Source organism: Erithacus rubecula, assembly GCF_903797595.1.
Source record: "Erithacus rubecula genome assembly, chromosome: Z".
Taxonomy (NCBI): domain Eukaryota; kingdom Metazoa; phylum Chordata; class Aves; order Passeriformes; family Muscicapidae; genus Erithacus; species Erithacus rubecula.
The window spans coordinates 20,707,687-20,732,088 of record NC_136661.1 but is presented as its reverse complement, the minus strand read 5'-3'; the positions used below and the strand labels follow the sequence as shown (position 1 = coordinate 20,732,088).

General features: G+C 38.5%; 1 protein-coding gene across 4 annotated transcripts in view; it reads left to right on the top strand.

Annotated features, from left to right (window-relative positions):
- The window catches only part of OSMR (oncostatin M receptor), a 28,689-nt gene extending 4,288 nt beyond the window's left edge, over window positions 1–24,401 (top strand). For 3 of the 4 annotated variants that reach the window (XM_079330101.1, XM_079330102.1, XM_079330103.1), the window contains 17 exons: window positions 1,238–1,334; window positions 5,670–5,833; window positions 7,337–7,496; window positions 8,943–9,215; window positions 9,807–9,933; window positions 11,200–11,360; window positions 13,280–13,416; window positions 14,269–14,422; window positions 14,953–15,029; window positions 15,442–15,664; window positions 16,209–16,391; window positions 17,553–17,654; window positions 18,073–18,252; window positions 19,890–20,054; window positions 21,559–21,637; window positions 21,918–21,990; window positions 22,943–24,401. In XM_079330101.1, the coding sequence (XP_079186227.1) occupies window positions 1,238–1,334; window positions 5,670–5,833; window positions 7,337–7,496; window positions 8,943–9,215; window positions 9,807–9,933; window positions 11,200–11,360; window positions 13,280–13,416; window positions 14,269–14,422; window positions 14,953–15,029; window positions 15,442–15,664; window positions 16,209–16,391; window positions 17,553–17,654; window positions 18,073–18,252; window positions 19,890–20,054; window positions 21,559–21,637; window positions 21,918–21,990; window positions 22,943–23,398 (2,811 nt within the window). In that variant the 3' untranslated portion in view covers window positions 23,399–24,401. The remainder of the gene's footprint in view (window positions 1–1,237; window positions 1,335–5,669; window positions 5,834–7,336; window positions 7,497–8,942; window positions 9,216–9,806; window positions 9,934–11,199; window positions 11,361–13,279; window positions 13,417–14,268; window positions 14,423–14,952; window positions 15,030–15,441; window positions 15,665–16,208; window positions 16,392–17,552; window positions 17,655–18,072; window positions 18,253–19,889; window positions 20,055–21,558; window positions 21,638–21,917; window positions 21,991–22,942) is intronic. The other variant, XM_079330104.1, reaches the window with a different exon arrangement.
- Window position 24,402: the final 1 nt, after the last annotated feature.

The window sequence follows — 24,402 nt, the reverse complement described above, 5'->3', positions numbered from 1 at the left end:
CTGTAGCAAGGGTGTTTGTTGTGTGCATTGAGCCCTGGGTTGCATGCAGGACTGATCTACAGTTTTTGTGTGACCTTTAGAAACATATTTTAAACAGAAGATTGGAGTTTTTCCTTTTATCTTTCAGGGGAGTTCAGAGCTTCTCAAAACCATTGAATTTAATTAAACTTATGAGACTTAAGAGTCTGTGGTTCTGAGGTATTACATCAGAAGCTTTCTGCTAGAAATAAATTCTGTAGCAAATTCCTGGCCCTTCTGAAATCTGTCAATATTCTGTTCTTGGCTTTAGTGAGGACAAGTCATTTTGGTTATCTCCTGCTAAGCAGTTGCAATATATGTTATAATATATGTTAAGGAGTGATCTCTATTCTGAACAGCTTCAGAAATGTGAAACATACAAATTTTACGTAAAAGATAGCTGTACCCATTGTCCTGTTTCTGTTGTTTGTACTCCTTGTACCCTCTGTGTCTGAGAGCTTTCACCATACTGCAGCCTGGTGTTTAGCCCTCCCTTCTGCATGGGGGAATTTGCAGGTGATTCATGTCTTCTAATGTACAATCAGTCCTTCAGAACTGGGCTGTGCAAGTCAAAGAGTTCCATCCTGGCACAGCATAAGTATCAAAGCTGTAAATGGAATGTGAGATAGAGCTCTGTGGTTCTTGAGATGACAGTCCATCTGGGAATGGAACTTGCTAAGGCTTGATATGTGTGTTTCAGATCCAGACTAAGCAAAGCCCTCCATATATAGTGTCCTGGGTGCTGACAGAGGAATCTGCTGGGTTCCTGAGTAAGGCTGTAGGTGGAGCAGAAGTCACAAGGCATTTTGCACCTTTAATACTCTTTTCCCCTTGTTAGGATGGACATCTTCTTACTTGTGCAGGAAGAAAGCCAAACTTTATTAGGACAAATGTCTACTTCAATACTTATTTGAAATAAGTGGATAAAAAACATTAAAGATATTGTGTGATGTATTTGTTTAGATGAAATAGAACTTTTTGACTATAATGCTACTTTGCTGTGACTAGGTCCTAAAAACAAGAGGTTTACTTTTTTTTTTCATTTCTTATCTTTCTTTGTGCGTTCTTCCTGAATTTCTCATAAACTTCCTGGAGTCTATGTGATTGGGTTTTTATTTATTCATTCTTAAATATAGTAATATTATCTGTACTGTTGTTTGGCATGCTGCATTGCTCCTGAAAGAAACAAATAAATTAAAATGTTCTCTTTGCTGTTAAGTCTTATGCAGGAAAAAGTGGACAAATGATGAATCACTTCATGATTCTGGCAGTACTGCTCCCCCTGAGGACGTGCTACACTTCATACTCACAGCAAGGTAAATGTCTGAATGTTTGATTATTTTATTTGGCATCAATCTGCAGCAATCTACAGTTGAAGCTTTCAACTTCCTGATTTGTAAGACTTTGATTAAGGAACATGCAATGTATTTAATGATTCTCTTTGGTAAGGTGATGGAGCAACTTTCATTATTATCTTTTGTGACCCATTATGCAAAATTGCCTGTTGAATCAACAACTTGCAATGATGTGAAGCCACAGTGTATTTATTTATTTGCTCCTTCTCTTTCTCTGATGATCTGTACTGTCATTTTCAAATAATTTATTTCCTCTTTGACAATTTCTATGCTTTTTTACTTCTTTCCTTTCTTTTTTTTTTCCCTCATCTCTGAGAAAGTTATCATTTCTGTTGGCTCTTCTCTGATTGTGCCACAAGATTGCAGGACCAGATTTTTATTTTTTACACTTCCCATATTTATCCAATACAAATACAAAAAGAAAATATGCATATTTGAAGGGGGAAGAATTGAATATAACTTTTCAGAAGGCTGTGGATTTTAAGGTAAAAAAAATGCAAGTGCTAAAAGTCTACTTGTGTACTTGCTGCTAGCAGTAGCATTTAGGTATGTCTCCATTAAAAGAGAACAATTTTTAATTGACCTTTCTGTGACCACCACTAAGAAGGCACACCTTACCACGCTCTAGTCTGCATTATGGAAATTTTATTTACTTTTTTTTTTAAGTTGATGAAGAAGGAAGACAGATGTTTGGGGGTTTTAAAATATATTCATAATCATACTGAAGGGGTAATATATCTCTTTCAGATATTTTTGTCTCTCTTCAACCTTGAAATTCATGTGTTCACACACCACTCACCCAAGTCTCAGTTTTGAGGAGTATTAGTAGGGCTCCTAGAATGGCAAAACTTTGTAATGGAGGCAAGTCCAAACAGTTATTTCATTATGGTATCTTGGTTACTTGTTTTCACATGCAATTTTTCAGAAACAAAATTAGTCTCTGTTGTTAATTGCAACTATTCACATAGTCTCGGGTTAGCTTGCAAGTTAAGACAAGTGCCTTGATCAGTTAATTTTGCTGGGAGAGAATATTGTAACTGTGAATACTGCAAATACTTCCACATGTTAAAATTATGCTACAGAATTCTTTAATGCCTGCATTGTAACTGGTGGTCATAAAAATTTTGGATATATCCTTAACTGTATTCTTTCTTCTATTTTTTACTACTTTGTATAAGCTCCAGCTGATGATCTAGATTATTTCATGTCAGACTCTATGGAAAACAAAATAGCATGGGGTGTGAAGTGGTATGCCATCTAGCTGAAGAGAGATAGTGGAGGGACACTTGTACAGATGGAGAAAAACCAGGAATTAATAAGACCTTTGCAGGTTTTTTTTTTTTCAAGCTAATGAAGTGTGTCAAGTGGAAGTATTCTTTATGGTGAGAAAAGGGATGATATTTTCATTTGGACAAAAAGAAACAGATGCAGAGAGGAAATACAGGCTCATCATCAATGTGATAGGCATAATAGTGACACTTGCAGTTAGAATTTTCTAGAAAATGAGCAGAAAGAGTATAGAGAAATTCAGGAGATATGCAGAAGTTTCTTATAATGGTGCACCTGAAAAAAGGATTTTCTGCCAACTGGCTGGCTTTTCTTTCAGGTATATTTATTTCCTTTCCCTGGACTCTTTGTGCCATTGAATTTCATTGAGAGACTAGCAGGTTCCTTTCCTTCTCCTAGTTCCTCTCTTCCTCTGTTGCTTCAGCAGTGAAGACAGAAAAACACTGAGTTCTAGATCTACTTGTGTATGTGAAATGAGATTCTCCAAGAGATTTCCTACACGGTGCTTCGGGTAAATGGGTAAACGGATGATGAATGTACAAGTAAGATTGACCAGAAAATGAGCTGCTAAGATTACACACTGGAGACGAACAACATTGTAATCAATTCTTCAGAATAAGTGGGATTTTAACAGTGTTTATCTTCTTTTGATGGTGAAAATCTGTAAAATGTGGGAAAATGAAGTGTGTTTTGTCCTGTCTTTCCAAAATATAGTGATGTTCCACTCCCACAGTTAATTTTGTGAATCACTGTGTTGTTTTGGTTGTTCTGGCTCCTTGCCTAGGCATTTGTTGGCAGTGAAGCTAATAGTGTTTATTTTTTCCAGTAAAACATAAAATTGATACTCTATCATCATTCAGTGAATTTTACCCCCAAGCCTTCCCCCTTGTTTCTTCAGTTTCAGACAGTAATGGTCATAGGTACTGGGCTTCCTTAGGGCAGTATAAAACTGATGCCCATCATTTTTCAACAGCAACTGTGAAGCAGCAGATACACTTTTTAAGGGCCGTGTCATTACCATAGCCAAAAAGGAAATTTTATTTCTGCATGTGAAACATTTTGCAGTTACCTCTCAGAGACACTAAGGCTGTAAATTATGCTTTCACATAATTTACACATTAATAATTTCCTGGTAATTATAAATTAAGACTGCAGTGAAACTTTATAGAAGGTGTGTTGCATACATTTCATTCTCCAGAAGACTTGAAGATACCACAGTCCTGGTTCTGAGACCATGTGTTTGAACAGTGAAACTTCATTTCTTCTGCAAGCTTATCTGAAGATGCCTATACCAGTAGTTTCCTCTAGATGGAAAGCATATGGTTTTAATTTTGCTCTGACTTCTAGTGCCTTGAAAATGGAGTCAATTAAAAATATCCCACCAGAATTTTGGATGATTTGCTAAAAGAGAATCCTTTCTTCCAGCAGTTTTTAATAACTTTGTACTAATGGTAAAATGCATTTTTTCCTCCATTTATTCTTTAACTATTGTCTGGACTTATATAAACAACAAAATTGTGTCAGTGTTTGTATTCTCATAATTAACAAATATGCTTATAAAGTTTTATTTGCTTCCTTTGATTGACCAGAGATTGTTACAACTGCTGCTTCTGTTAAGCCTTTCATTCCCTTCTCCTAATGTAAAAATCTCTGTGTCAGATAACTGCTGCACAGAGGTTAGGGTAATGCAGATACTGCAGAATAAATTGCACCATGATTAGGATGTGTGGTGGCTACCAGAAATATCTATCAAAATGTAGATTTGCAGTCTAAATCTTCTGAATGCTTGTGTTTCTGCTAGTGATATGTGGTGAAAGTCTCAGGTAGCTCAGTAGCGAAGTGTATCTGACGACAGGCAGTTTTGTGAGGGGAGGCTACTGAGGTCACTCCATCCATCATGTCCTTGATGACTTTGGCTGTAATATGGCAGGAATGCACAGAATGAGTTCTATTTTATTAAAAGGTTATTTTTTATGAGAATAGACAATCTGACCTTGTCCTTCTGTAATAAGCAGAAGCACCTTGGAAAGCACCCGAGGCAAAAGAAAAAGTCTAATTACTCGGACGCTTCAGTTCCATGGCTTTATTTACAACCAGGTCAAATTTAGGGGGATTATGTTTGCTTAGTTTTCAGGAAGTAGGGAAGTGACAAATCAGTGAGTGCTGTATTTTATCTCTTCCAACAGTTAGGGTTTTAGGGAGGGGTCACAAAGGAATCAGCTAAAAAGAGGAACCACTTACAGGGTTATTTGTAGTTTTCAGCAGAACAATCTTGCAGAGCCTTTTATATCACAACACCAAAAGTCTGACTTTTAAACTTTATCATGTCATGGTCTGAAATTAAATCCAGACCAAGAGAAGGGTGCAAATGCCATTAGAACTAGGTGTCTAATTCCAGTAGAAGGATCTACAGCCATGACCTAAACCCTGTGTAGAGCAACTAGGAATATGCTTCATACTAGACTATTGTATTAGCAAGCTACCGGAGGGAAGCTCTTTGTGTTCTGGGGAACCTATTCTGTTCAAATAATGTTTTGCCTTAACTATTTTAGTCTGGGTTAAGTCAGAGATGAAAACTGAGCCCAGAGTTTCTGCCCTAATGATATGAAGGCTTGCTGGGGTTTGGGATTTTTTGGGATTTAGTCCATCTTAGTACATTATGTTGTTCTTCTTCATAAAATTATGGAGGAGTGGATCTATATTCCCACTAAACAGCTAGTAAATTGAGAACATAAAGAAATTCAACAGCATACCAAGTATTATGTTGGGGAGCTGTTAAGTAGATTCAGGAACCTCATTTTAGCCTGCTCGTTCCTTAAGAAGAAGAAGAATTATCTTTCCTTTTGTCATCATCAACATAGGTCCTGATCACTTTTGTTTTTTCCTTCAGAACCACCTTCAGTTTCCACCTGGGGTGGAAACTATTTGACCTCTAATCATTATTTTTTTCATATCTGCTTTGTAACTTAGCTGGACAGTAATATTTTTGTGCCCTTTTTATGCTTCTAGAATCTGATGTGTTTCCAGTGACGTACCTTAACGTTTCCAAGGATTTGGGTCTTCAGCGGCTGCTGGTGGAATGGGATGTTGTCAAGTCTGCACATGATGCTGAGCTGGCAATGTCTTTTGAGATACAAGTGTGTCGAATTGATGAAGATACAACTGTGTGGACAGTAAGTGCATGTAGAAAAAGAAATGTACTAGTCATTTACAATGATGGAGGATGTAATGATGTCTCTTGGCAAAGTCCCTGTCCTGATAGATTTCCTTAGCATGTAAACCAGCAACATTTTCTGAAGAGGAGATTGCCCAAATAATAGGCTTAGGCCTATTCTGGGTGTTTTTCTGTTTATGACTTTGTATGGAAACAGTCTCCAAAGAAAATTGAAGACTTAGTAAAACTGAAAAAATTCACTAGCTCGTTTAGCATTGCTACTTGTCAGAAATACATAAAACAGACAAGGGCTTACTTTTCTGAAATTAGTGATCCATAAAATAAGATAGTCATTGTTAGAAATCTCAGCTTATGTTGATCACTCTAGCTGGTGGTGTTTTGTCTCTGAGTTTGAAGAACCACATCTTCACTGCAAATGAGGTCTGTGTTGTTCTGGAAATGTTACCACTTTGATATGCTGGATAGGATTTTTTTTTTAGCCGAATGAGTAGGTCTAACCCTGAAGTAACTGGGGCCATATAGCTACAAACAATTCAGTTTTGAGTTTTTTGAAGTGTCCTTCAACAAATTCTTATTAACTTGTTAGAAGGAAGTGAAAGTGTTTCAAATCCAGGAACATAGTCTGTACTATTATTCATAATAAAGATGACAAGTTACTTTGGATGTCACTATCATACAGGAATATATTTGCTTCTGTGTTTTTCTGAAGTATGTGTACAAATAAAGAAACTCTGAGTCTCAAACCAAAGCATGGACAGCCTGTAGAACTTCTCGAGCAGTGGCCACATTCCTCAGGGCTATAACAGAAATCAAATTTTGAACAGATGGCAGAGTTTTTCTCAGAGCAGTGGTAATGGGAAAATGCAGGTGTTGCCAATAGAAAGCAGTACTGGAGAGAAGTTGTCTAATTGTCATTGTGAGTCAGGGCTTTGGTACAAATCATTTGATCACAGATCTAAATGCTGGGAATCTGGAATGGTTGCTATAAGAAATACTAAAATATGTAGAATGATATAATCTCATAGGATGGAAATATTATTTAGGATCATTGAGTCCAGCTGTTAACTACCACTACTAAACCACATCTTTAAATGCTGAATGTGCACATCTTTAATCACTCCAGGGATGGTGACTCCACACAGATATGTAGCCCAAAGCATTAGAATGTATTTGTACACAGCAGCTTATTCAATAGCAGACCCAAATAACGTACTGAAGGTCTCTGGGAGCAAATCCATGCCATGAGAAGCAGGGTCTCACTCCCAAATATGTCAGCACATCAGTCATTCCACCTCTGCTAGCACAGATCTGTAAGCAGTTGATTATCTGACTAGTTACTTAATGTGAAATTATCTGACTAGTTACTTAATGTGGAGTTTCAGACATTAATTTTCAAAAACATTTTTGTCCTTTGAGTTTTATCATTGCTTTTGATTATATTTCCAAATCTTCATGTTGCTATGTTTTCAGTACTTTACCTTGCTGCTTTTTTTTTTTGTAGGAGTTTCTTAATGTCACACTTGATAAATTGGGAAAGCCTCTTCATTGGACATGGGATTCAGACATACCTTTGGAGTGTATGTCACATGCTGTGAGAATCAGGGGCAAGGCAGAAGCATCAAAAATTTGGAGTAACTGGAGTCTGTGGGAGACTGTCCCTGGTAAGCAAAACAAGACTTTTCAATATTGGGGTAAAGCTAGTTTGCAACTCACCAGTGAATGTAACATGGAGGACAGTTCAGGAGAGATGGCATCACATCAAGAATCCATTTGCTCTGGGCACTAACCAGTTCCTTATATTTTGCTAGCAATAATAATAATAGCAGTGCTTCAGCCATTGCTGTAATTTACAGACTATCCTCCTAAGCTAGTAGACCAAAAGTTTAAGAGCTTTTTTTTCACTCACACTTTAAAACAATGTAGTGAATGGAGTGACATGGGATCTTGGTTAGGTTCATCCCTGGTCCAGACTCAGAGAAAGGAGGGGACGCCCATAACTAGGGGTTGCATGATCTGATGGATGTGTTGCTTTTGTCTGGGATTCATAGCTTGAATTGGTATAACAGAAGCAGAAAGAAAGGAGAAAGTCAGCTCCTTATTTCACTTAGAATGAATGTCTTGTAAATTATATGAGAATAAACAAGGAGTGAACCAATAATGTAAATAATGACATCACAAAAGTTGTATATTTTTGGATTACCATGTCTTATTAGAGCAGTTTGGTTTCCAGATAATCTTGTTTAAAGAAAACATTTAACTACTTTAGAGAATATGACTAGTGATTTTATAACAAAACACTTGTTTGGAGCAGCAAGGACTTTTAAATATTGGAGACATTACATGTATAGAAGAGGCATCACAGGTGTTTATACTTGGATTGTGGCCCTTATCTCCCTCTTGTTATATAATGGGCAGTTGCAAGTGGATGGGGCTCAAAAATACTGATGCTTGGTCACAAACTGATCCCACATTACAGTCTTATTTAGAGCTCTCTGAAAGATAGTAACTCTAAATGTCATCAGGTTTTTGGATCAGATCCTTGAAAGTAGATTTTACTTGTGCAATATGTGTAAAATACTGTGATCACACTTAAATTCCATTAACTTTTTCAACCAGCAGCAGTCCAACATAGAAAGCTATGGAGTCTCATTCCAAGTTTATTATCTCACTGATCTGATTCTGTCAATGTTGACGCCTCTTAGCTAAGCTCTACGTGAACATAAGATCATGATGTTTTTGTAGCCCTCTGCTCCAAGTTTTTAAGACCAGGCATTTTGGATATAAGCAACAGCCTAGTGTGTTGGAGCAGGAGGTGGTATTCTTTTGTAAAGGCAATTCGTGACAGAGCACTTGTTTTATCTAAGTGAAAGGCAGTAAAACAGATTTAGGTAGTTTGTTGGACTTCATTGCATGTTTATGAGTTTAAGAGATAGGTAACATTACATGTGAAATTCATCTCTGTATTGGGAAGAATACAAAATAAAAGTCTATTAATAGATAATATAGTATTAGCAATTTCTTGTGTAAATGTTTCGTTTCATGTTCTGGTTGAAGACTGCTGCCTTGAGCAGATTTTGAAATGTTGTGGGTTTTTTTTAAATTTACAGGTCTGGACACTTCAAATAGAAGTGAGCCACAAATCTTTCCAAAAAAAGAATTTTTAGCAGAAGGCTCTGGTATCACTCTTTGCTGCATTGGAGGGAAAGGTCAAACCATTAAGAAATTCTTTGTATCCCCAAGTGTTGATGTTTTGAAGCGCACAAACAATCAAGTCAAACTTCTCACCGTGGAAAATCTGTCACATGACAAAGGGTCTACCATTCATTTCTACTGTTATGATGAAGATGGGCGGTTACGCCAGGCAGCTTTCTATGTGGGTAGTAAGTGAAAACATTGTTACAGTTTAATTTTCCTCTTGTTATTAACTCAAGAATAACTGTAGAAAAAACATGTGAAAAAAAAATTGCTGTAAGTTGTCATGGTCTTGTCATGTCTGGCTGAACTCTGTCTTGACTTGAGATCTGTAAACTAATATAGAGAAATCAGGAAAGAAAAGCAATAACTTAATTGATCCTATGACAGGTGGTTGGTTCATAAATATATACACCCTTTTAGGAGTTGAGCTTCATTATCTGTTGTGTGTGGTTAACACTCTCAGTCTCCTTTTCAAAAGCCAATAGCAATTTTTAAAGATAGAAAAGAATACAGATTGAATAAATGAATGGATGAGTATAAAAAAAAATAAGAGAGTACAAAAGTGTTTAATTGCTACTGACTCATGGTATTATCCTCACTGTCTCTGCAGAGTGGTCATTGAATAACTGTAATTTCAATAGTAACATCTGTAGTAAACCAGACTTCATACTTATCCATTATTTCTAGCTTGTTAAGGTATTAAAAAGGTTGGTGAGCTTTGCCTTGACTGCCATGGTGGTTTTTTTTTTTTTTTTTTGGTTATTTTTTCTGATAAGAACCACCTGATACACCTAAAGACTTTTCCTGCCATACTCAAGACATGAAAAGAGTAACATGTACCTGGAGAGAAGGAGAGACCTATCTCTATGGGCGGAATGCACCACAACGCACCTTGTCTAAAACGTGAGTCCCATTGTCATATTAACTCTGATCTGTGCTGTACTAAGCAATCATCTTATTTCCTTCTTTCTCTTAGGATCTGTGAAAATCCATGTAATTAGCTGCTTGCCTTTTCCCACCTCACTGATCACTTATTTAACAAACCTTGAGCAGGTCAGAACTGCTCTGAATCAAACTAGCTATCACAAAGTTGACAGTCCTTCAGATCAAGTTCTGCCTGATAAAGCTTATTCTAACCATTCTTTTGAGTTAATATGTTTGGATATTGTTCAGTAGGTAAGATGACACCCTGAAATCGGGATGTAGATAACTTAAAAGTATAAGATATTATTGGATGGCACAGACAACAGATAACTAGGATCTGATCAGCTGGTAGGCTGAGTATTAGTGTGCTCATGATCCATTGACACTAATGCTGACTCAAACTTACCACTCTGTCTGATTAACCTTCCTAGTTTTTTGTTTTGTTTTGTTTTTTTTTTTTAGGATTTTAGAGCTTTACATGCTGATGTTTTCCTTCTTGAGTCCTTGAACTACTGACAATCCTATCTTAAATGTCCTTGTGTCTATAATTTCTGTAGTTTCAGCTGGCTTCTTTGCTTTAAAAAAATAAATAAATCTGCAGACTTTCTCATAGCTCTTTCTTAGCAGTCTGAGTCAAGGCTACACAGCCATGGCATGTGAGATATGGCCCTTGCATGAGGAGAGGGGCTTTACAGCAAGGCCTGCAGAGAAAGGGAAACTCATAAAACAGGAGAGATACCTCATAATCACAACAAACTTTCATTGAAAGATCTCAGCAGAAAACAGGCCAGCATTGCACATACCTTCCTGATCTCTGCATCATCATTTCTATGAAGATACTGTGATGGCGATTTGAAAATGGAAGGTTAGAAAAAGCACTGCAAGATGCAGTTGAAATTACGACTTCATTTAAAAGCTTAATGGTAAATGTGAATTATTTGTGTCTTGGCAAGTAAGTCTCTGGTTTAGACTGTCCATAAGGAAATTTCTAAAAGCAATGTAGCTATATCTTAAAAAGACAAATCTGAATTTCAAAGGAAATTTATTTTGTATTTGTATTCATCACACTTCAGGCTAAGGGAAATAAGTGTGTGGCTTCTTACATAAGACCCCTTAGCCTTATTTTTTATAATGTTGTATTCTAATTGGACATCAGAAACTTCCAAGATCTTTGTTGATTGTATATTATGGAAAACATCTTTCTCTCTCTTTACCCTGCCTCCTACCTCTCCCTTTCTTTGACAGGTCATCCCCGAAAATGGCTCTGTGCAAAGCAAGCTGTTCTTCTGGGCAGTGCTCATGCTCTTGGGATATAGGCCAGCAGCGGATCTGGAATGTCACAGTGACTGTGGAAAACCCACTGGGAAAGAAAAATGCCACAGATGTTTTTGATGTAAATCACAGAAGTAAGGGTTTTTTCTATGTTTTGTTTAGGGCTTTTTGTTGCTCCTTCTGAGGTTGATACTTCTGTATCATGGTTTAAAGTACAGACATCCTCAATTTTTGTCTTCACAGTTTAGTTACTTATCTGTCCCTGTGCTATAGTTACCTGCTCTCTCTTCAGCTTCAGCTTTGAAAAGTCGTATTAACAGTCGTATTACCCCAAAGGTCAAATTTGGGTATTGGAATGACCCCTTAATGTTTCAAAATCTGCTGCTTTGCTGAAGCTGGTTAATGGAAGAGAAAGCAAGGATATAAAATAAGGAGTTTAAGCAAAATATCTATGTAGGTTACTTAGGAATTGGTATGATATGAGATGTGATACACGTGTAAGAGCTATTGCTGGGAAAGAAGTGGTGGTGCTAACCTGCTCTTGGTTCTAATATGGGACAGTAACTTCCACTGTGCTACTGTAAGGGTGGAAGACTAGTTCACTGATGACAAAAGCCAGGTTATTCTCTGAGGAGTATCTAATGGCTGTTGTTCCTTGTTCCCTAGCAGTTGTTTCCTTTATCTCAGTGTGCCCAGGGTCTTATAAGTTCCTTCCTACTCCTGCCTTAAAATTACTGGGTATTTCATCAGCCTCCAGCAGTATTTCCAGTTCTCTTTGAGTTGTCTTCAGTGTTCCCCAGGTCGTGGATGCCTTACCTGTTTGAAAAAGCAGGAGGCAACTTGTGCTTTGTGCAGCTCAGCACTGCTTCCTTCCTCAGAGGCTGGAAGTTTTTCCAGCCATGCTTTTTTATTATGAAGGAACTTACGTTAAATATCTGTGTTAGATTTGTCTCAGAGAGGCCTGGGATTCTAAAATTAGATTATCTGATTGTTTGGAAGTGGAAGTAACAGATCAAGAAAGTGGAGGAGTAAACTGACAGGTTGTAGGGAGACAACACAATGTCATAAACTCAGTTTTCATGGGAAATCAGGCTAGAATAGTTTATGTTTATTGTGATAAGTACATTAAAATTTTACTTGAATTTCTTTTTCCAGTCCTAGTGATAGTTACACGTTAAAGAAATTATGTATAATATGTGTGATGAGTTAAGCTTTTATGTGGTGATTCCTGTGAAATCCTTCATATTTTCCTCTGATCCTGCAAATATTTATATTAGAATTTTCCTTACTTAAAGGATGACAGTAAGTAAAGGAAAATGTAAATCCATTGTTTCCAATTCTGCATGCGGTAGTTTGGATCTTCTATATCAGAAACAAACTATTTTGAATATAAAAGTCCTCAAATTTTATTTCATGGAGTAGTGCAATTCAATCCTATGATTAATGAAGTTTTAGGACAAATGGCCAAGGGCATAAGCATACTCCTCACTTGCATTATCATGCCCTCACATTGCATTGCATTCCTCGTATTATACTGATAATATGGTAGAGCTTGAGATTTCCTTCACTTGCTGAATACTCTTACATAGCAGTAAAGGATCTCAGAAATCTTTTGGAAGAAGTAGCATTGACACTGTTTACTGGAGGATAACTACTGACAGGACTCAGTGTTAAGAGTTGTGAATAAAATTTCCATCAAAGTGGCCCAATTCTGGGATGTAGAAATGAGTCAAATGTTACCATGTTATATCAGGAGCTTCTGCCAGGCCTGAATTAGAGAATTTTAATGGTTTGCAATAAATCCTCTCTTTCATTTGTCCATGATGTTTTAAAACTTTTTAAAGTCAGCACAAGGAGTTTTTTTAAACCTTGTGTAACGTTTACTTACATTTACATTCTGAAATGAAGTTTTATACTTTGTATGTGTTTCTTCTGGATTAGGAGAAAAATCTGTATTTTCTAATTTGATTTTACTACTCAACTAAAATATCTTAACATACTATTGCATGTATTTTATGTTTTACAAAAGCTAACTCAGATTTTCCGTTGGCAGTGTATCCCACAGCACCTTTCCAGGTTTGGGAAGATTGCACAGATACAGAAATTACTCTACATTGGAATTATGAAAACAATGAAATTGAACTTTTTTGTCAGACTGAAGTGGTCCATCCTGATGGCAAAGTAGAACTGGTATGAAACTGGAATTTCCTGAACAAAAAAATAGTGAGGATCTTTCTGACGTGATTAAAAATCAATACCCCAGCAATACAAATACACTGTAAATCTTGTGAGCATGGTGTGTCTGTTTTCTGGATTTGTTTGTTTCCAAAGCTCTAACTGTTGTGGTCTATTTGAGTAATTTCCTTATCTTGTTCTATCTCTTCCACAAATGGTGAGATTGATGGACTGTCTGTCTGTTTACCGTCACTTCTCTGTAACTCTTTTCTTAGAAGGCAGCTTGCCTCTTGCACATTAAAAAGGCACAGTGAAGATCACAGTCAAGCTACATCGTGTCTTGATTGTAGACCATCAGATCAAGTGGCCACTACTGTTGGCCATTGCAGGAGTCAGCTTTGAGGACAGGCTTAAAAGCCTGCTGGCTTTTTTGACTGTTACCAGAATACTCTTACTCTCAGTCTGTTTCTTACGAGAGAGTGGGGTAAAGGGTGGGAGAAAAAAAAAAATGGAAAGAAAAGGTTGCTGTAGATTGCTTTGCACAGGTCTGGAGCAACACACTACTTTTTTATTAAGTAATGGCCCAAGACTCTATGAGGCAAGATCTCAGTAAATTCTCTCCCGGATGTAAAAAGTACAGATATGGAGGGTTCTGAGTGACTCAGACAGTTACACAGAGATGGCTTCCAGCCCTCTGTTTGGATCTCCCACTGTTTCGATCTATTTGCTTCTTTTGCCTGTTGTTCCTTGACTGTCTTTCCCAAGTGAAGCTTAACTTTCAGGGTCTAGAGGAAGAGCTGTTTTCTCAGAGACCAGCTTGGCGAGGGCGCTGTTGTGAGCGGTGCCTGCTGTGTGCTTGTTCTGCAGCTCAACAGCTCGGCGGCGCGGCCCAAGCGGGTGACGGTGCGGGGGCTGCGGCCCCACACGGCCTACACGGCGCGCGTGCGCTGCGCGGCCCAAGCGCGCTTCTGGAGGTGGAGTGAGTGGAGCCAGGCCCTGACCACCACAACTAAGGAGGGAAGTACGTCCAGCCCCTTGGGAATTAAAGTTTGAGGGATGTGCTTTGCTCGCCACCTCTCTTTGCTGTTTGCTGTTACTCTTCCTCTGTGTAGTGACAGCCCAGGCCTGTTGCATGCATAAAAGAAACATGCTAAGCAAACTTCAAGAAGGTGACTTGTTAAATAATTGCCGTCCTACCTGCTAGTCGCAGACATTCCCTCCAGTGCAGGCAGTGGGAAATCCAGTTGATTGGGAAGATGGACAGACTGATTTAATGTGCCCTTTGAGGACAGGAGGAATGGTGCAGAGGTGGGAACAAGAGTCTGGTGGCTGCAAGCAAAGATTTTTCTTGGGAATTTTTCTTATTTTAATTCAGAAAAGGAGTAAAGGGAAAATTATGTTAAAGGGTAGTGTTTGGGCAAGACCTGGGAGTGATGGGAAAAATGAGGTGCTGTGAGTGAAATTTATTCAAATGGGAGGAAGCAGTTCAACTGCCTATCCTTTCCACATCCAGAGCATTCTCATTTTCTTGTTTTGCTATATTTATTGCAGCTCCATCAGGGAAACTGGACATATGGAGAGAAATTACACCAGTTCTGGGGGGACGAAATGTGACCTTGTTCTGGAAGGTGAGACATCCCTACAGAAATAGAAATAAAGTCCTTCATAAAGAGGATGTAAATTTCTCCCATAATTTTTCTGCAGCTGATAGCAATTCAATATGATACTGCCTTTTACAAATTTTAAACAAATTGTATATAAAATATCTCAGAACACATGTAGCTATGATTTAGTTATGCTGTCCTGGAATTTCAGACATACAATTCTGTTTTTCTCAGTGCTAATACAAGACACATCCCATACCAAGATTTCTGCATTTCCATTTCAACCAGTATGTGTATGAATATATGGAAACAAATGTTTATAGTTGTACAGAAATAACATCCTGATTGTTATTTAAAATTCAAAATGATTCTCTCATATTTTTTAATCAAAATTCACTAAGTTATTTTTCTCTTCCTCCATAACTTTTTCTCTCAGCAAACACCAAGTTTTCAAGCAAATGGAAAAATTATTTCATATGAAGTAACCTGGGAAAAAATAGAAGATGGCTCCAAGCCTGAAAGCGTCTCTTTTTCTGCAATCTACAATAGCACAAGGATTTTCATTGATAACCATTCCTACAGAATCAGTATTATGGCAAAAAACAGTGTTCATTTTTCACTTCCTTCAGTGTTGATCATCTCTAGAGCTACAGATAACAGTAGGAGTACTTTCAATTATAATTACATGATTACAATTTTGTTTCTACCTGTTTTGAGTGAAGTAATAATTTATCATCTCGGGCAAAAATTAACCTTACTTCTTAACTCATGCCACTGCTTTCTGGAAATTATGACTATATTTTCTCCTACAGGGTGGCAGCTGTATGTTTATTAAACTTTAGTGCAGAGAGTGCTTCCACAGAGCAAAATACATTTTGCCTAAAACTAGGGCCTCAGGACTGCAGTAGGTGCTTTTATGGCACAGCCAGTGCCAGTGTGTTCAGCCTCATGTAACTCTCTGCCTCTAGGTTTCTGCAGCTGATTTTTTTTTTTTTTTGGTGACTGTGTAATAACAATTGCTGGATAGTTTCTGAGCTGTCAGCTTTCAGCATGTGAAAGACCCCATATGTCATTTAGTGAAGGAATGCAACTCTTCTATTGTTGTTTTCAAATGGTTGGTATAGGAACTGTACTGATCTTTGTTCATGAGTCTAAAGTGTCATGCAGGACAATAATAAGAGATTCTGTTTTGTTCATTCCCAGGCACTGAAGAGCTTAAGGAAGGACAGGTTAATGGTACAGATGATGGCATTTTTATATCATGGGAGCCCAGAAGTATATATGACAGTTACATTATTGATTGGTGTAACTTTCCCAGGCTGCAGCCTTGTGATTTGCAGTGGAAGAGATTTGGACCCAACATTTCCAGTGCTGTGATCAGCTCAGGTGAAAGCCAAACAGCTATTCTTTCTGACTGTGCAGCAGTTCTTCAGGCTGTGGACATTGATTGAATTTAGAACACAAATAATTTTTTGAATATTTTGAATATTGAATTCTGTGCTGTGCAGGTGTAATTATTCAAAGGCATATGACATCATGTTTTTCCTACCAAATTAATTAGACACCACAAATGTACCAGCACCATTAAGCCTTGGAAGGCAGCATACTATATTAGTCAAGTCAACACAGTATTTTAGACAAAACCTCTTCTGTTTGGCTTACAGCACCATCTTGAAGGAAGATGGTGAGTTTAATGAAGGAGTTAAAATAATTTAGCAGGAGAGATGCAGAAAGGAGCTTTATCCCATCTGTAACATGGATCAGAAGTTTAGACTCAGGCAATTTAAACCCATGGTGTAGTGAGGTGAGAGGTTTGGTGGTGTCAGTGTGCCACAAATGATGTGTCTCAGCACCAGACCTTGCTTAGGATCAGTTGCATGTTTTTCATCCCAGTAGACCTAAGTCCTTTCTGTCTGTGTGAAAGTTGCTGTGATATATTTCCACAGCTGCAAGAATTTAGTTTTCCTAGAATCTCTGAAGCTGAGAGCTCACTTTGGAATGAAACTTCTTTGAACAAAATTTGATTGGAAACAGATAAATTTGCAATAAAGGAAGAACTGCACCTCAATTCATGCAAATATACTGAAACCTGCATGTAATGAAGGGGACTGTGGTAACACATGGGAAGAATATTATCAGTTTCTTCAGTGGTTTGCACTTGCTTAATGTGAATGGGAGTGCATGTCAATGAGGTGTCAGAAGAGTAAGGAATCCTGATACCTGGATATATGCCTGCATCAAATGTTCCAAAACACAACCTTTGCCTGTGCCAGAAATATAAATGAAATTGTCTTACATTTTGGTGCCTTTGGAGTTTATTCTTCAGTCACCTTGAATACTGTATGGCACAAAATATATGCATAAACCTCTCCCAATTCTCTCTTTCAGACAGAATGAATGTGTTTAATTCACATAATGCACACCAATAATAGCACAATAACACTCAGAGGTGGTGTCTAACAGATTATTGACCTCTGTAGGAAGAAATTAAATAAAAGTAACACTGAAAGACAAACCATAACCTATTTTTGTTCACCTGTTTTCTAGCTGCTTTTCTTCCGGGAGTGAGATACAAATTCTGCATCTATGGATCAGTTGCTAATAGAGCCTCCTTACTGGAAAAGAAGATTGGTTATCTCAGGGAACTGCGTAAGTGGGAAACATATTTGGGCCTTGTGCATTTGCTAAATTGATCAAATAGAATAATTGCCTCCTCCTACAGCTAGATAAAATTGGATTTTTTTGTATCTTCAGTGAGGCATTTAAACATTCTATATCAACATACAGGCCCTACATGGGGGATATCTGGCTAGTGCAGTGAGTGGGTAGAGCCCGTGTTTATTAGGAGAGCTAAACAAAGCTGTGAATATTGATTATTACTTTTGTATTATGTGGATGTATGAAGGCTCTGTGAAGTTGGCAGTTTTTGTAGAGAACTTTGGCTTTGTTCAGCTTTTAAATACATGAAAGATATAAACACCAGATGGGAGTGTGGATTTTTCAAATGATAAGAGAAAACACTCTTGAAGAATAAATGCAAGTTTAACTTAAATTTCCTTTCTTCCAGCTCCTCATGTTGACCCTATTGTCAGAAAAGTTGACCTGACTTACAATTCAGTAACACTGTCTTGGGATTCTTATCTCACAAATGAGTCAGACACTGGTTTTGTAAGAGGCTACCATGTTTATGTGTCACCTATACAAGGGAACTGCAACTTGAAAGGATCAAAAAAGTACATTCTTTCAGGTAACTGAGCTCTCTACTACAGAAAGTTGTGTCATTGATACAGGTGGAAGACTTGGTATTTGTCCTGGTGTATTGCAGCATCTTAGAAGGTTCACATTAGGCAGTCTGGCTGGTTCATTCAGCTGTCTTTAGATTTCAATACCTGTTGCTTTTGGTTCCTCTCTGTGCTTGAAGTGCCAGTAGGCAGAAGTGATTCCGGATTTATAGTGATTTACAGCCCACATTCCTGTTGTCTATTACTCGTTTTTAGCTCCAGAAAAGACTCCTTTGGTACTATAGGAAGAGTTCTGCCTCTTGTGATGTGAGTTCTGGATGAATGTTGAAAAACATCTGTTTGTGGTCTACTTTGGGGTGTTTTAGAAACAGATGGGATAAAATTTATTTGCTTCAAAACTGGAGCACTGTATAAATTCCCTGAAGAAATTCTTCTTTGTATTTGTGTGTGTGCTCTACAGTGGAGTTCCTTCAGCAGAACTGAGCTGTGAAGTGGCACAAAACCAGAAATACATATCAGACCTTTCTGCTCCACATGCAAAACTGCTCCAGAATGACTTTGCTCCATTATAATTTTTAGACGTTTCCAATATGTTAAAAGAATAGATATATATTTTTTTCCCTTGCCTCTTCTTCTGCTTGGGTCATGTCCTTTGTTCTTCTGCTGGTTAGACTAGTGCCAGGATGAAAAGCATAGTTTCAACTGAGGGAGGCTTATGGAGAAGTTCTTGTCAGAACTGAACTAACCATTCAAGTACCATAATTTTTTAAGAAATCCCAGTTAGACTTTAAAAAGTTTAAATCAAAGATTTTCTGCTTCACTGCTTCTGCTAGCAGACAAGGGGTGTGACTGAAAACAGAAATAAGCTAACCAGTTTTTCCCTGGGGTTTGGAAATTGCACAATAGAGAGGCAAAAGAGCTCTTTTTTTGGCAGAGATTTCTTGCTTTTGATTATCTTCAAAGAAAATGATATAAGCTTAATGGCTACAGGATTCTGGTAAAAAAAAAGAAATGGCAAAACTCAAATCATTCTGGTACAATGTTTGAGGAAAAAGAAATAAAAATAAGCAGGGTTCAGTCTTTGACAACAAGTTGTTAAGTCTGCCAGAGGAGGGCAATGCTGTGGCCAGTCCAGTTAGAGAAGGGATGTAAGTTCAGCCCAGTGGGAGTGAGTCAGGATGCATCATCCTTCCCAGAAGAAAGTGAGCAAATTATAAACAAGGCAGATTGCAAATGTTTTGTTATTTCAGTTAACTTGTTTTGTAATATTTTGGGGACAACTTATTGCAAACTTTCAGGACCTAACAGGGGACTTTTTAAAAAAAGATGGAGAGAGACTTTTTACCAGGGCCTGAACTGATAGGACAAGTGGTAATGGTTTTAAACTGAAAGAGTGTAGGTTTAGATTAGCTATTAGGAGAATATTTACTGTGAGGGTAGTGGGGCTCTGGGACAGGCTGCCCAGAGAAGCTGTGGATGCCCCAGGCTTGGCAGTGCTCAAGGCCAGGCTGGATGGGGCTGAGTAACCTGGTCTAGTGGAAGGTGCCCCTGTCCAAGGCAGGGGAGATGGACCTAGGTGATCCTTAGGGTCTCTACTAACCCAGAGCATTCTGTGATCCCTGTTTTATCTCTTTTGTTTTAGATGAATCAGAGCTATGTAAATACACAATTGAAAACCCAGAAGAAAAGAGATACACCGTGAAACACCTGATGCCAAACACAAAATACAAAATAGCAGTTAAAGCATTTACAGGTGGAGGAGAGACACCCATTGTTTACTTTAGATACATAGATACACCAAATAACTGTGAGTACTGGCTGTGAATAACGTGCTTTAGCAGAAGGAGGAGATGATTTAAAACATTATAATAATCTTCCTTTCTTAGGCGAAAACATTTAATTCAATGCAACATTCACTTAAGAAAGAATCCAACTGAGAAATGATACAAGCATAACAACATGGCATTTTGATACTTCCAAGTAAAAAGGATTTTTTCTAAAGTTTAGAACAAGCCTAAATCACATACTTGTTTAAGTTTTATATCCTTCTGGGAAATAGCTCAATATGTGCACATTTGCATGCTTAGCGAGTCTGTTTGTTAGAACTCATTGAACTATTTGGACTTAATTGGTTTTCTAATAAAGGAAAACCTACTGACTTGTGTGCAGGTAATTCCTGTATGGAGTCTTGAACTTCTAATGCTGATTCTTACTCTCAGTCTTTAAAACCATTGCCAACTTCACTCCTTCAAAATACAGAAGGGTTGTGGCATGGGCACAGTAGTTTGCTAACTGGGCAGATTTGATCACAAAGCAGAAATCACTTGCCCATAACTTTGTCCCCTCAAAATACCAGTCAGCATGGTTGGGAAACTTAGGATCCAAGCTAGAGGTGCCTGAATCAAACTAGAGGTTTTGAAAGATTTGTTGGGGTTGGAGATGAAGCAGAAGGGATGAGAAAGAGGGGAGCATTGGCCTATGCAAGGAGACTCCATATTTTAGGTTAACTACTATAGTGTCTGACCGTCATGGCACCCTCACAGGCCCAGTTTTTCTTCTAACACACAAGTTGTAGCTCCCATCAGCCAGCCAGATGTTTGTACAGCCAAGCAGAGAATAAAAACAAGGGCTTAATTAACCCTAAAGAGATGCAAGGAGAATGTAATGTGTCCATTCCCTCCTGTGGTGTGTGATACACAAACTCTCTGGCACAGGGCAGGAGGGCATTGAACAAGGCAGAGGGGAAAGCAGGCACTAACCAGTGCTCCCCTCAGCCCACCTGCAGCCTCAGCTGTTTGTGAACAGCATAGTCCAAGGCTGTCTTCTAGCTAGAAGGAAATACTGAGATCCCTGTATATCAGCATAAATCCCAGGAGACTTGAACACTTGTGTAGTGTTTTTCTGGCTATAGTCAGTCCAAAATGGAAGTACAGATGTTGTTCATGTCTCACAATAAAAATCTGTCTCATCTGTAGGTCTGAGAGAAAATGTAAAAAAATATTAAAGTGATGTTATCATTGCCTTAACTTCTGTACATTACTCTTACATCTAAGGTGCCAATATGAGGGCAAATAAAAAGCAATCTAGTTATAATTCCATTCTACTAAAGGGAATCAAGGTCTAAAGGCTTACAAAGGTATCCCGGAACTTCCAACCCTGCAACCATGGACCACAGAGTTTTACTGCTGAGTTAGTGGCAGGCATCCCACACAGACATCATGTTATTTTTGCCCCAGAAACTCAAGCTATATTGACTTTAACATGTGAGAAGTTAAAAAACCTCTTTTTTAAAAATTATTTTTCTTCCACAGCAAACATACTGTATTTTGTATTCCTGGTAGTGATACTTCCAACCCTAGTAGCAGCTATCTGCCACTGGAAGATGAAGTGGTAAGTTGTAATGCATATTTCTGTTGTAGACAGAGAATATAACTAAACTAGTTCACAAACCAATGCTGCAGTTTGTTGCTTTCAGCCATTGCAAGGCCTCATTCATTTCTTCCTTTGGCTGTCTGGCTGTGTGGATATTTTAAGTATTTGGCTGGTGGTGTTTCTGAGACACTGGTCATCTGTTGCTGTGTCTCTACAGATGTGTGGGTGGCTTCTGCTGATAGAGTGTGCTTTGATAAGAGAACAAAAATGTCATTTGTTTTGAACTCTTTGTTTCCAGGGTGAAGGAGTCCTGCTGTCCTGTAATACCTAGTCCTAACGAGAGCAAAGTGCTGTCATTCAAAGAGTTTAAGGTAAGATCACTGAAAATCTGGAGTCTTTAATTTGTCCATTCTTTGCTTAGTGGATTTAAAAAAGAAAAACTATTCTTGTGTTGACTTCATTTTAAAATTTACTTCTTGACAGTTGTTGTGTCGACTACATTTAATCATTATGCAAAATTAACACAGTTTAATACTATCATTTAGTAGAAAACTCTCCCTTTGACATTCATATGACTCCGCAATAACCAGCTTATATTATAGTTTGTTACTGCAAAAAGAAAATGCACCCCTGGAGAATAAAGGAAACCTTTTGATCAGCAGGTGATTCCTCCACTGTTGCTGTTCAAACTCCTGCACTGTCTGAACTCAGCAGCCCAGAGGATACTGGATTTCCCTGCAGCCCATGAGCTGGGTCTGCCCCAATTCCCTTGGGAGGACACTGGAGGGCCGTGCACTTGCTGGACCTGGGAGGTTGCAGAGGGTTCTGCCAGGCCTGGCTGGGAGAACAGGATTGGCAAAATATTCAGCTTCTTCCGTAGCCATTTGGAACTGGGATCTGCTGCTTCTGTGCTGTGTGCTAGAGGCTCCAAACCCTTGGCCCCAGCACTTGTGGGGCTGGTGGTCGAGGAGTGAAGTACACCTAATAGCCACTGCTGCTGTCTTCCAGTTGCTTCTGCCTCAAACTAAAACCAGAATGCATAAAAAACCTGGCAAAGTCTTTTGAGTAGAGGGTTGTGGTTCCTTCCTCAAATATAATCATCGTGATTTTACTTAAAACAGAAATCTCTAAATAGTCTGATAAATTTCACATAAAATACAGCTTCCATTGAATATCCTCTACGTAGGGTTTCCTTCAAGTTCATTTATTTTAAAAAATTATTTGAAAAAACCTGAGGAACACTAAAATTCCTTAATCACTCTCCTCTTTCTACTCTGGGCTTCTTTCATTGAGTAATTTTTTTGCTTAATGCTTCTCTTGCAGATTGATTCTGAGAAAGTGTTGAAGATAAATGACTGCCTTCCTGATGTGCTAGCAGTGGACAGTGATGCTGAAGCTCAGAAATTGCATCCTGTTACCTGGAGCTCATTATCATCAACACCAAGTGAAGATAAGACTGATGATCACAGTTCTTCCTGGACTTACCCTAGTGAAAATGTAGTGAGAGACTTTCCACCCACACCTACACCTCAAACTCGTACTTGTTTTGAGAATTTTGCTTATTCTTCTCCGCTTGAGGCTGAATCTGATCCCTACCATATACCAGAGACACTGGAAGCAGGCAAGACAAATCATGCAGTGATGCTGTACCAGCCACAATGCTATTTAGATATTTTTCATGAGGATGCAGACTCACCCACCAGAGAAATAGCTGAGAGAAAGAACAGTCTGAGATACATCTCACAAACAGAAGTGCACTGCCCGGGTGAGAGGTTTTGATGTTCTGCCCTCCAGCGGGTCCAACCAGTGTTTGGCTACACACTATAAATGAGAATTTCTAAAACCACAACTTCTTTTGATTAGGGTTCTCACAAGCCCAGCTGCCTGACTGCCATTAATATGGCAAAGCTGTTGTTCCTGGACTAGTTTTGAGTGCTGATTTACACAGGAATTATGTGTGTTACGGTTCCACTACAACTTACGGGCATTAAATGATGTTTATCGGCTGTTCTGTGGCCTGTATTGTGCAGAAAGTTACATCACAGGCTGATGCAGAGAGCTGCTTTATTTTTGCAGAGATTAAAACTATTCATAAAGTAAAGGAGCAAATACAACAAGGGGGAAGGTTGTGCTGCTCAAGGAGTGTATTTCTCTTGCAGTGTTCTGTGTGCTCTGGCCACTCCAGCCAATGGGCACGGTGCATTACCCAGCCCAGTCGTTTTGGGGGCTGGCTTGTACATTCTCTAACGATGTAAGGAATCATCACAGAAGTGTTACCTGCACAGTGTGGCTTGTTCCTAGATTCAAAGAAACTTTGGCTTCCCCAGGAGTGCTGCACAAACCACCCAAATCCAGTGATCATTCTGCTTTTACTTCACTTGTGTCCCAACTACACCTAATGTGTTAAAAGAGCACAGAAAACAGGTTTTTATAGGGAAGACCCTGCTTCCATTTCTTGTAACCGGGGATCCTCACACTTACGCCTTCTCTGCCTAAAGACCCTTTAAAATCATCTTAACTATGCATTGAAGAGACGTAGGGATTTAGGTGGAAAGGAGTTAATTTTCCAAAGGACAGAGGTGGTGCTGCATAGCATGGTCTCTCTGCTTGTGCACCAGCTGAACTTTTGGCATTGACCCCTCTACTTCCACAGCAAGCCCCAACCTGCCAACCAGCCAACCAACAGACAGGCTGGTCATAATCACATGTGTATGAATCACATTTGTGAAGAACACCCTATTCAGGCTGTATAAATCTAAATCTCTCAACACTAGTTTTGCATG